A 13,661-nucleotide genomic window follows, 5' to 3' on the forward strand; every position below is an offset into this window, starting at 1 on the left:
TATCTCTGTAGTATGCTCAGCTCTGTGTATTGTAACAATATCTCTATGTTGTACTGGGTTCTTTGTAATGTATGGACACATTGTACCTCAGACTGTGTATTGTATGGTTGTGCCTATATTATTCTAGGTTGTATTGTAAAATATTATCTGTATTGTACCTAGCTTTGAGTATTGTATGAATATCTCTATATTATAAATAGCTCTCAGTATTGTATGGGTAACTATCACCATTAAAAAAAGGCACTGCCATTTGGTGCTGAGCACATGAGGTTAAAGGACCACTATAGTGCCAGGAAAACAAACTTGTTTTCCTGGCACTATAGGGCCATTAGGACCCCCACCCTCAGGGTCCCACTCCCACTTGGCTGAAGTGGTTAAACACTTACCTTTCTCCAGCACCGGGCTCCCTCTGTGCTGGGGAACTCTCCTCCCTCTGCCGACATTAGCGCCGAAAGCGCATGCGTGGCAAGAGCCGTGCGCACATTCAAACAGTCCATAGGAAAGCATTTCTTAATGCTTTCCTATGGGCATCCAGCGTCTTCTCACTGTGATCTTCACAGCGAGAAGCGCGGAAGCGCCTCTAGCGGCTGTCAGTGAGACAGCCACTAGAGACTGGATTAACCCTAGTGTAAACATAGCAGTTTCTCATTGAGCTGAAGTTTTCTGGGTGCCTAAAGTGGTCCTTTAAGTGGACAGATACCACAGGTCAAAAGATAGTGGTAACAGAGATAAAGAGAGGAGTCTTGCACCCTACCAATACTTTACATGTTGTCAACTGGGTGCTAATATGGCAAATAAAAAAAAATGTATGGGGTCTGTGTGATCTTAACATGAGAGAACTGAGTGGCTCTTACTCCTACTTACTAAGGGTATTGAAAAAATGTGGCTTAATATCAATTGGGTGTGAAGGTTAAAGACCCTTATCTCTTAATTATCCTAAGACTTGCTTGGGGTTACACTGTGATTGATTGGCTTTAAAAACCAACCAATCCAATTGAACTGACAAATCTTCAAGGTGGTCTTGGTATATAAATATTCTTTCTTATTTAGAGCAAATCATTTTTGGTCTGGATAATGCTTTTATTGTTCTTTGTAGATACCTAGTCACAGGGGGATGTGGGGGTTGCTATTTGTGTCCAGGGGACTAGATATACCCATAGCCTACTAAACTAAGATGGTTTATTATTTATAATTAGGGACTGGGCACTATGTGGTATACAACAAAATCTAGCAGGCCTGAGCCCCTTTATTCCACCAACCTTGATCAAAAGGTAATGGGAAGGGTTAGTGCTCAGATCATAATGACCACATCGATGTGTGTTTTATATTAAAAAATATATGTCCTTGGATAGTTAAGATGTTTTTCTGTTTGCGCATGCAATTTGATACTTTTACACAATTTGACACTTCCACCATGATTTCAGATGGCACTATGCATACTCAGCCCTTATGTCAGGGGAAGACATATGCCGTAAGAGATGAGTTAGACTATCAAATCAGTCTTCAAGCTGTGCAAGTAAATAAATGTTCTGTTTTATTTTACCACTTATTAAATTGACCATATTGATTGCTATATTAAGCCGTGATTTAAAAATAGATTACATGTTATGCAGTGTGTAGGTGTTAATGTTATATTACATTTTTAAAAATTTAAATAGGAAATTATACTACCTATACAGATACAGTTTATTGTGTAATGAAGTACTATTACAAGTACTATTATATATATAAATAATCTCCTCCCTTTCTGTATATATAATGATTTAATTGTCAGATAATAGCTTACTATTGAATTAATCTGCTGGCATAAGGCATTTTACTTTCAGAACACATTATCTTGGCCATTGATCTGTGGACATTCTATATGCTGGCCATGGAACATGACATTGTATTTAAACAATAGCTGCAAGGTCACACTTTGCTTTTCCCTTGACTCTTTTTTTTTTTTCTTAAGCTTGCCGTACTTTTGCTTGAGCTACTTTATTTAGCCAGATATATTTTGCAATACAATCCAGTAATGCTTCTCTTTTGCCTGATAATTTGTGCCCCGTTGGATTTTTACGAATTACATAGTTTTTGCATTAAGATATAAAAATAAAAATGGAAATATTAACAAAAACTTAAAAAGGGAAAAAAATATATCTACCCTTTGAAGGTCCTGTTTCATTAAGCTGTCAGTCCAAGAAGTAACAGAAAACCTTCTAGCTAGCTTTGGTAGTAAATTATGGTAATTAGGAGAGGTGGTCATGTCCCATTATTAAAAAGCATTGAAAGTAGTTTCATTCGGGGAAATACATGAATGAAACCGTGACCCAAGCTGATAGATGGCATTAATTGCTGCAATCAGTTTTACTGACAAGACCATTTTTTTGTAATGATGTTCTACATGTGACAAGCACCTCTGTGTTATAGATACCCTCTCCTTTATACAACAATATAAAGGAGCTTCTAAGAGACTGTGGACTTTGATGATAAAGGGACACAGTGACAGTTCTCATTGTCCTGTAAATTAGAATTTCATTAGAGCGTGCAGATCAGCTCTCATAATTGATCAGATCCTGAAAGTAATAAATATCTAATATAGTTTGTCGGGTTCACTGGAACCCCACAAGACCAGGATATGGCCAGTGAGAGGTATGTCCTCTCTTCATTACTATACAATGCATTTAAAAAAACGGCGGTCATCAAAATGGGCAGTGGTTGAGGGCATACTTACTAAACAAGGGAGACCTAAGGTCCCCACCCCCTCGGGCAGCAGGTGGGGGCTCTAATAATTTGACTGTTTAAATATTTTTTTTAGAATGTCCACCTGATGCCCATGCCCTGTTCTTCTGCTTAAAATACCCCCTTCAATGTGACTACAGGAAAGAAAAACTTTGCTGAGGTTTTGGATAGCACCTTCATAATATTTATTTGACATATAGTAAATTAATTAATTAATTGTTATTATCACTGTCACTGTCACTTTATATATTTAGTACATACTTACAATGCACTTATATTGGATTAATTAGATGTATAAATTAATTGATATGTCATATCCAACTCATCATATTGATGATATGCTCTATTTATATCTTTGCTCATTCTACAATCTATTAGTTGGATGGCAGTATACAAAATAGCATTCATTAATCTACAGACAAAGATCTGCTTACTTTACGCGTAGAACTAACATTTCCCAAATATTTTCTTACTGTGTATGAAGCCTAAATTGCGGTGAATATGTCAACAGGGCAAGCTTTGTGTTCAGATTTCTATAGCTTTGAAAGTAAAATAGCTAAGATAATTATAATAGCATTTAAAGGATATCCTATCAGGTAGATCAAAACTACAAATATTGCTGTTGTGGCTCCTTTCATCCAAATGCTGGTATTACTTACAGATAAAGGTACACAATTCAAAGTATGGAAAGCATGATGCTTATGCTTTGAAAGACCGTAACCATTATACAAAAGCACAATTTTGAGCTCTAAAGTAATCTTTCATTTCTCTAACCCTAGATATCTCTGAGCTTCCGTTGGCTTTAAAACTCTTATCGGATGGGATGTTCTATCCATTGTTGCATTGCATACATCAGTGAAGTACTGACAAGATGTAACATTGTTTTCTACTGTTGAGATATCTAGTAATGAAAACAAAGACAGATATATGTATCCGTCGGAGGCTGTAACAGCTAATTCATTGTCATTGTACATGTGTGCGCTTTATACCCTAAAATAAATCTGCAGGGTTAATCATTGAAGTGACAAAGGTGAATTCAAAAAATCCACCCCATGCAATCTGAGATTTGAAGATAGATTTCAACGTTTACCTTAGTTTTTAATTGAATTAATCTGAATCGGCATCAGAAATTATTCAAATCTATGAGAAAAACATATTCAAATATTTTATTTATAATAATTCCCTTAGATTTAATGGGTGACTTTAGTAGATAAATAATTTGAAAATAATTTTGGAGTCATTTCTAATACTGATTCAAATAAATGTAATTAATTATTTGAGCTCATTCTTCTACCCCTACACCAGTTGGAATATCTTTCATGAGTCTGTTTTCTAAATCAATATAATGAAAATAAGTGATCAATGACAAATGGCAAGGGTAACATGAAGATTATTACATAAAGTACAGGCACTCCTCACTTGCTGACTGGGTCCGTTCTAACGAATCGGTCGGAAAACTAATTGGTCGTAAGTGAGGATGCGCACTAGTGCAGGTCTATGTTTGGGGAAATTTCCCCGAACATAGACAAAAACACACCAGAGCAGGGAATCCCTCTAATCTATGTCCAGGGAAAATCCCCTGAACATAGACCAGCTTTCTGACATGGAGAACCCCTCGAATCCCCATGCTAGAGAGCTGGTTGTAAGACCGAGCTGTCATTAAACAGGTCAGTCGTAAAGTGAGGACTACCTATATACAATAAATTATAATGTGAGTTAGTTATGGGGTAAAGTAATAAAATATATGCAGAAGAAAGGAAAAGTGGGATTTTGTTAAATTATGTTCTAATAGTTTAAATAAAACAGAAGTTAAACAAATCATATGTGTGTTAAGCAGGTACAGTGTCGTAAAAAATGTATTTGTTCCTTTATGGAATTATCAGCATTTCTGCAAAGAAAGTCGACATAAATCCCTCTACAGTATTACGAAAGACTGATCTATGGTTATATCGTCGCTGGAATTGTTACAAAAGGGGACACAGGCAGCTACTGATTTCAAGGCATAATATTTTTTAGATCTTTTTTGTGCTGGGTAAGTTTTTTCTTTAAATAAAATTTTAATGTAAAAACTGAATTTAGATTTTACCTAGATTATTTTTTTAAAAATTAAATTTACTCAGAAAAACCTTAAAACATTATTTGTAGCAAATATGCAAATATATGAAAAAAATAAGGGTGGAGCAAATATGTTTTCGCAACACTGTGCAGAATATCCATATCCCATATCCAAAGGGGCATGCTGATATGGTATATGAATGGTTTTCAAGCTAAAACAACTTATGTTCATATAACAGGGCTCAAATCCACATATGACATTTAACTTTAACAGGGAATAGATCACAGTAACCCAAAACAACAGTTATAATCAAAGAGTCAATTAGTTAAAGAGACAAGCCAAGAACAGACAGAAACAGTATTTTATTCAAAAACTAACATTTACTACAGACTCACCTACTGTCCACTATGACAAACTTACTCATTATAAATGATGAAGGATGTTATGACTCCAACAATTAACTGAATATTTTACAGATTACTAAGTAGTACCTTAGATCGTATGTTACTATTATGTTTCCAATTAATTCCAGGTCATATATGGTTTAAGAAATTGTTAGTTAGGACCACGACCTGTGTTTTCACATTTCTCCCTAGTTGTGGTAGACGATAGAGAATCAGTTAAAGTCTAGAATGAATAAAAAGTTTTAACAATTTAGCATTCTCTTAAGGTGTTAGATGCTTTAGATCACATATTCCCTTCATTCTAACCTTATTTGCAAATTACAGTTCTTGATTCATTAATTGGAGCACATTGATTCGGTTAAGTAATTGTTTAATCAATGATGCTGAGTTCTTGTAGCAACTAGCTAAGCAATTGTATAATATAACTTGTAAATGTTTGTGGCTAATGCTAAGGTGTTTATAGTAAAGCGTGCATGTAAACTGTTTAACACAATTTTTTTTTGTAATGTATCCTGGATCTAATTAGGAACATATAATATTATTTTGACTTACCAAAAATCCAGCCAACATACCGGTAGTTTAAATTGTGTTTAATAAAATTAATGTATTTTTTCAGTATATTTCAGTATTTTTTAGGGTGGACATGATCCGGTCCGTTTTCCCTGAAGAATGTAAAAGTTGCTCGGTGTGTTCACCCCCTATAGGGACTGGGGGTTACTGTATACATTTTGTTGATAGCAGGTGCACACATTATTTGCTTCCATGGTCTTATATAAAACAAGTACCTAACTACATTTATATGTGTGATATAGTTCAGCTTTATTTTATCAAATGGAAGTTTTGCCTATAATTTAAATAAGATTGTAAACACAAACTGTCTATATCATGGTGTCATACTTAGTAATAATTTAATAGAATGTAAGATTTCATAGGATGTAATACTTCTGCTCTATGGACAATTCTCTGCAATGTATGCTATCCTCTGCCTGGTTTATTTTATATTCAGATTCCAGGTACACTGGAATTGGTTAAGATATTGCTTTGAGGATAGAAAACCTAAAGCATAATAATGTCTCAAGAGATGCGCATTGTGATATCTTTATAGCATTTCATCTTAGAGTGCATATATGCATGTGCTCCATGGATTCACTTCCTGGGTATTATATTCATATATTCTGCTAGTTAATCCCAAGTGAACATTCTGTTTGGCTATTCATTGATGTCAATTTTTAATGGGTTAAAGGTCAGAATTTTCTTGTGGTTCCCGTGGTAAAGATTTTGTTGAGTGCTTACATAAGAGAGCATAATCATTATATTGGAGAAATAAATGGTGGAGGACGACAACATTTAACCTGGGGACAAGTATTAATGAAAAGTCATTTTGAGCACACATTTCACAGGTTTCTGAATCGATGGTCCTACTCATTCAAAGCATGTGATGTATAGATATGACAGATGAAGGGTGCTGTAGTTGTGAAGTGTTACATCATATTTCACTGCATCCCCCATCTGTACGATCTGTGCAACATAATAGAACAGACACAGATCTGTGCATGCCTAGCTGATACACTCTCTATTTCTCACAAGTTGCAACTCTGTTGGCACCAGTGACAACCAACGTGTGTTATGAATGTCATGATCTCTGTCACCTTATCTTGTTCCAGGTTTATAACTGATACCCCCCAAAAATTGAAAAATATATTTTCTTGATAGATAATCAGACTCATGGGGCAAAGACAGACAAAGTCAAACATTTTAGTGCATGTGTCCAAAGAAATTGTAATGCAGGTCCAGTCATGATTTAGAGTGCTCTAAAATATTGAGGTTAAGGGAAATCTTTCCTAGCTAGGTAGACCTTTAGAAAACCAACTGCGTAAGCCAATAAGACTGCTCCAGGCCCAAGACCCAAGAAAGTATATGGATCTAGCATTGGTAGGACAATTGGACATTTGTCATTGTGGTGACAAACTTAAATGAATAGCCACATATGTAGCAAGCTTTTGAAGTGGGGAAGTAGTCAAATTGTCTTTGTCATTTAAACCTAAGACATGCAACATCTTGGTATAGCTGAACATGGACAGAAATTGTGGAGGGAATATTTTACCTTGTTTTATCACAGTTTCCTTATTTTGAATGTAATTGAGGCATATTACCAAATCTCATCATTTTAGTTTGTTCTTCCTGGTAGGAATCAGGCGTCTGTGAACCTGATCCATGTTTACTTGGGTCTATGGAAGGTCCATAGTCAGTTCCTGAAAGATGGTAGTGACAGTGTTTTAATTGATGCTTAAAGTCTAGACAGTTATTAATATTATGCCTTACACGGTGTGAGTCCTATGTTCATGTTAGGCCTCAACTGTGTCCACTCAATGGAGCAGGGCCCCTGTTTGACCAGTGAGTATATTGTGAGTTTCTGTGAGATATGACATATTTTCCTCCAGTTTACACCCTGGATCTGGATTTCACTTTTGACATCCATTGCATTCCTAAAAGAATTCAGGCATAAGGTAGCTCTACAGGTCTGCATTCCTCAGCATTAATGTGTAATTAATGTAATCTAATGACATTTTTATGCAATTTGTAAATGTATTTTTAAATCCAGTGCAATACGTACTCCCATCTAGTTAAGTGATTTAATTGTTGCTTCATATTTGTAGTTATTAGCTAAGTATAATTACAGCATTCTGGATGTGTGAAGATAATCTCACCCACCCTAATGTATGTGTTTCCCTTTCATCTAATTCAAAAAGCCATTTATTATAATAAACAGCATGTTATTTTAATTCATAAAAGTAATGTCATATTTCTTAGACTAATCAAGGGTAATGCATTTCACAAAGCCTGCCTAACTAGTAACATGTACAAGTGTCCAATAACATTGCATATCAAAATTATATTATATTATATGTGTGTATGTGTATATATATACAATATATATATACATATCATTTAATAATGACTAGCATTTTTATAGGTCTGCATTGTGGTAGACTTGTCTTGTATCAATATATCTGTAATTGTTAAAATGTTTGCATATGTATTATGGATAATGCATATGGATTAGGCAAAGGAAAGGTTTTTTTTTTACCATAAGAACACTAAGGATATGGAACTAAGGATATGGAATTCTCTGCCTGAAGAAGTGGTTTTATCAGAGTCCGTACAGATGTTTAAACAGCAACTAGATGCATAGTTGCAAAAGCATAACATTCAATGATAAGTTTTCAATGTAGGGTGATAGCTTCTTGATCCAAGGATACACCTGACTGCCATTCTGGGGTCAAGAGGGAATTTTTTTCCTAGTTTGTTGCAAAATTGGAAGTGCTTCAAACTGTTTTGTTTGCCTTCTTTTGGATCCACAGCAAAAAAACAAATGTGAGGATGGCTGAACTTGATGGACACATGTCTCTTTTCAGCCTATGTAACTGTGTTGCAAAACCCCCATCTCCACTTTGCCCAAAATTATGAAAATAATTATCTAAATGTACTCTTATTAGCGTTTAAGTATATGAAAAATGCTTTTTTACTGGCAGATTGCATTATATGTATTATTGTAGTTTTTTTTTTAATGCACACAAGAAACTTTCTTTTGGGAGATTTCACACATACATAATGATGTTAGTAATGTTATTAATAATGATTAGTCTGAATATTTGTACAGAATATATCACATTACATTTGGTGCCATCCTATTTTACAGAAAAGACAATATTGTTTCTATAAATGAAAAATACATATGCTTCCATTTGTGTTTAGTTCAAAAACTTAATTTTAAAGGCAGACTCCAAAACCCTAAACCACTTTACCTTGCTAAAAAGTTTTAAGTGTGAAGAGTGTTTCCTCTTTTTCGTTTTAGAAATGGTGCAGATTTCAATAGAAATTGATACTTTGTTAAATTATACTGGTTACACCCCCTTGCTTTTCAACCAGACAACAGGCCCTGTTACTTCCTGGTTTAGTTAGATTATTTGCACTGAATGTAAGAGCCAGCAACTGCTCAGAGCACCTGCCTTGCAAAGACTTCTTATTAACCTGCATTGGGAAGTCTGTGATTGGACAGCCACAGAAAGTTTGGGTGGAGTTAGAAGAGGAGGTCTTGCGAAGGCAGCAGACAAGATAACTGCAGTTTTTGCAAGCTGTTTTTAGATATAACCCCAATGAAAAAAATATGCATAATTAAATGCATGCAAGTTTTCATGTAGGGTATGTCTACTAAACAGTGGTTGTATTTATTTTGTATTTGAGAAGTGGAGTGTCCTTTAAGGCCTTCAAATTGTCTTTTGATAAACCTTCCAGGAAATCATTCCTTATGTAATGATAAAAGGTAATTGGATCTAAAAACTCAATTTGAAATGTTGGCTATTTATTATAAGTATACCATGCATTTATGGACTGTCTCACATTTTTCCTTATATTTAACCATTCATGTTCCATCACGCTTTCTTGAGTTTCAGCAAGTTAAATCAATATACTTTTCAGATTGTACAGTGTTCAACTCAGCATTCTTATGCTTTTCCTTTATTGTTTTATGGCATGGGGTACAATTACAAAGGCATATTTACATTGTGCAGTCAACCGTGTTAATGAAAAGTTTCTTGTCTTCTTCCACTGACTGCAAAGCACTTGTATGTTTTAAACATACAAGCATAACAATAATTTGATACGTAGGTTGCACATAAATGTGGGATAACAACTTTTATTTTTTTGTTCAGGGATTATCAAAAAATATATATAATTTTTTAATAATTTTAGAAAACTATATTTTCATTTATTTGTTAATTTGTTTTTAGAAATATTGGGTATATATGGTATCCCCTTTATTTTTTTTTATTTTATACAAGTAGTGAAACTATAGTATAGAAGAAAATATACCAATTTTGGCAAACACAGTACAGCTTCATAAAAGTGTCATGAGCATGGAAAAATAATGCTTGCCTATGGTAGATAACGTTGCAACATCCATGTGTGCTATAAGGTACTTTATGGACATCAGTAGTCCTCTTCAAATAATATTTGTAAGACTTAATGTATTCAGAGAAAAAAAAGTTACCTGTGCTCTTTCCAAATCTCTATGCATATTTAAACAAATGGAGGTTATTTAGTTACCCAAATGACCATGAGAGCGGATGCCCACCTGCCACATCAAGACAAACCTCTTAAGTGGGTCCTACACTGAATATTTATCTTGCTTCCTTGAGCTTCTGGAAAAGATATCTCTAATGAGACAGAGAGGGGTCAGTGTAGGACCCACCTAAGAGGTTTGCCTTGACGTGGCAGGTTGGGAAGAACTCAGGCAACTTTTTTCTTTGTTTTTTACTGTATGTATTGGGGCTGATGTTTACTATGATCGTTGCTGTCACCCAAGAGTAGTGAGAGTTTCGGCGCAGTACTTGTTTAGTACTTTTTTTTTTTTTTTATTACTTTATTCAGAGTCCTCCTTGCTCTCATCTGTTATAAGGCATTAATACAATATCTCAAAACATTTTTGTGCAGATGGATGCCACCAGGATGGCAGGAACTCACATTTTCAGAGATGCCTTGATAAAGAAATATATTCACTTCAGTAGATGTTCACAATCCAGTCTACAAGCCACACCCTAGTGCTTTGCCACATCTTCATTTACAAAATATTGTTATCCAAAACTGCCAGCTCTGGGCCACTGGCAACAGGCAGGTATAACAGTCCTAGCATTTGGTTCTCATAAGCTTCCACTGTTCAGCTCTCAATCCACTGCTTCTTTAGACATTGACCATGGCAAACTCCCCCAAATGCAAGCCATAACAATAGCTGAAACAACAAGCAGACAAACAAAAAATAAGGTGAAGAAGGGAAATAAAACAGAAAAGAAGGGAAATAAGAGTGTACAACTAGGGTGGGCGGGTAGAAAAGGGTGCTGCAGCCATGTTGACTGGAGTTCAAGAGGGAGGACATTTGTAACAATTTTAAAACTTCACATAAATAATCCAATCTCTCTACGCCAATCCATAAAGGCCTTACATGACTGTCACGTAGCAGAGCCATGTAAAGCGGTTGTGGCCAATTTTTACCCAAATGGTGCGTTGGGCAGCCTGTCTTTCTGCACATATATTTTGCAGGGTGTCTAAGTTTAACTGAGTAAGGTAGAAAATATAAATTATCAAATATATTTTAAGTGTTAATATCTTCTGTCAAAACTGGTGGGATGTAGCATGTATTTACTTATTATTTTTTTATTATTATTTCTATCTATGTTAGTTCCCACAAATATCATGCTTTGTATTAATTTCTATGCAATATAATAAGTGTTTTTTTTTTTATTCATATTATGTTCTTTTATCACATTTCTGACTCTCATTTCTTCTATTTCTGCAGTACAAATCGAAGACTCCACAACAGCAGGTAAGGCATATGTTATTATAATATAACACACGTGTTTGATTTTTTTTTTCTTACTTGAAAAATTAACTAATTAAAGTCACTTTGAAATCATAAAAACTTAATAATTTCCATTTTATTTATTTTTAAAAAAAACTTAATTTTTGATGTGCAAGGGAATACAAAAAGGCTTAAAGTGCCCCACCAGCAAAAGTAGATATTTAACGTAACATACAAGATATATGGCATGGCATTTGCTGAATCGGCACAATTTTTTAAAATATATTTTATTTATAAATTATTTATTTTATTTAGAAAATATTTTACCGGCAGCACGGAGTATTCTCGGTATTTGCGATCCGGGAATACAGTATGGAAACACTGGAGCTCCCTAATAATCACCCGTCTGGTCGCTATAGAATAGGAACTGGAGCAGGAATACCAGAACCTACGAAAAGCAGTTTAGCAGCAAGCATCCTTGGGAGTGGAGATAGTCGGTTTCTCTACCCAGCACCAGTGTTTTACTGGACCATTTAGCCATGATTAAACACATTTGTTTCTACCCATCATCAAGTCTAGGCTGATGTTTTGGGAATTGGGAGCTATAATCACTGCTTCACTGGGGTCTTAGGAGAACTACAGCAGATATACTCAGCAGGAGTATAGGGTATCCGTTACATCATCTTAGGTACCCCACGGGGGGATGTAGGTGTAGGTGAATGCATCTAAATAACAGTGGGGACCAGGATATCCCCAACCAGTTCAAGGGGGGGCGGGGGTAAAGAGGCTGCCAGGACTCCGCTTTCAGGCTTGAGCCCAGAGCCGGGAGATCGTCCATCTTTCCCAACTGCCGGACTGCCTCAGTAGGCCGCAAGGTGGATCACAGTAGTCGGGACACCCTGGAACAGGCTGAGTATATTGCAGCTTATATTAAAGATGGTCCCTGGCTTAGTAGTGTTTGTCTGGCCATCTTGGGTGCCAGGCCCCGCGCCATGATTTCCAATTTTAAAGCAACTTGAAGGGACAACTCAGACAACTAAAGCACTTTAGCTGGCTTTATGTCTAAATAGTGTGTCCTCTTTTTTCATCTTGCAAAAAGTGCAGATTTCAATAGAAAATTAAAGTTTTATAAATTAACCTGGTTACAAGCAGACAACTGGTCCTATTACTTCCTCGTTTGGTTAGCTCAGTGGAGCTAAACTCAAGAGGTGGATAATTACCCAAAGCACTGCCTTGCAAGGGCTTCTCATTGAGCTGCACTGAGAAGTCTGTCATATGACAGCCACAGAAAGTGTTGGTGGGGTTAAAAGGGGAGGGTTTGCAGAATCTGCAGACAAGAGAAATGCTGGTTTTGCAATAGTTTTTTTTAGATATACCTGCAATGAAAAAAATGCATAATTAAGAGCATGCATGTTGTCTTTTGGGGTATATCTACTAAACAGTGATTTTTATTAATTTTTGTTTGTTTATAGCGTCTACAAAAAAAATGTAATCCATTTTTAGCAAAATAATGATGTCCCATTAGAAACAAAATTGATATTGAAATCAAAATTCCACTTTACTAATATTCTAAGAACTGGCAGGGCTGCAGAAACCTGAAATACCCAGGTAAATGTTAAACTGTTTGAAACAGGGGCCTTTGGAACAATAACCACTACACTGGGCTGTAATAGTTATGGTGCTTAGACTGCACCTTTAAGTCGATTGGCCTGGTTTTTAAAACATTTTGAGTCTTTACTATATAATGCAGGCACAGCAAATTTGAATGCATCTAAATAACATTGTGGAAAATCCACACACATATCAGTCATCATTTTTTGCCTGATCAGAGAATTGCTTCTGCATACAGATCTAGTTCTGCTTAGCACGGCTAATTTCCTTATGCAACATTTCTGCGTAAAGTAAACAAACAAACAAAAAAAACAACAACAAACGCATATAAGTTAAATTAATTACTTATAAGATTAAGCACAGAAAAATACAGTATGTGCTAATAAAGGCATATTGAATTATTATAATTTGCTTTAAAGTTGATCTGTTAATTTAGATAGATTGGTTTTATTCAACTTATTATCAAAATACAATATTTTGCATGCTTCGTCTCATTTTAGCTATATCAGTT

At 35.3% G+C, this 13,661-nt stretch overlaps 1 protein-coding gene across 2 annotated transcripts in view; it reads left to right on the top strand.

Annotated features, from left to right (window-relative positions):
• Positions 1 to 13,661, top strand: part of EDIL3 (EGF like repeats and discoidin domains 3) — a 605,475-nt gene that overhangs the window by 180,348 nt on the left and 411,466 nt on the right. For both annotated transcript variants that reach the window (XM_063453707.1, XM_063453708.1), the window contains one exon: positions 11,537 to 11,563. In XM_063453707.1, coding sequence (XP_063309777.1) covers positions 11,537 to 11,563 — 27 coding nt within the window. The remainder of the gene's footprint in view (positions 1 to 11,536; positions 11,564 to 13,661) is intronic.

This window comes from Pelobates fuscus, chromosome 5 (genome assembly GCF_036172605.1).
Source record: "Pelobates fuscus isolate aPelFus1 chromosome 5, aPelFus1.pri, whole genome shotgun sequence".
Taxonomy (NCBI): Eukaryota; Metazoa; Chordata; class Amphibia; order Anura; family Pelobatidae; genus Pelobates; species Pelobates fuscus.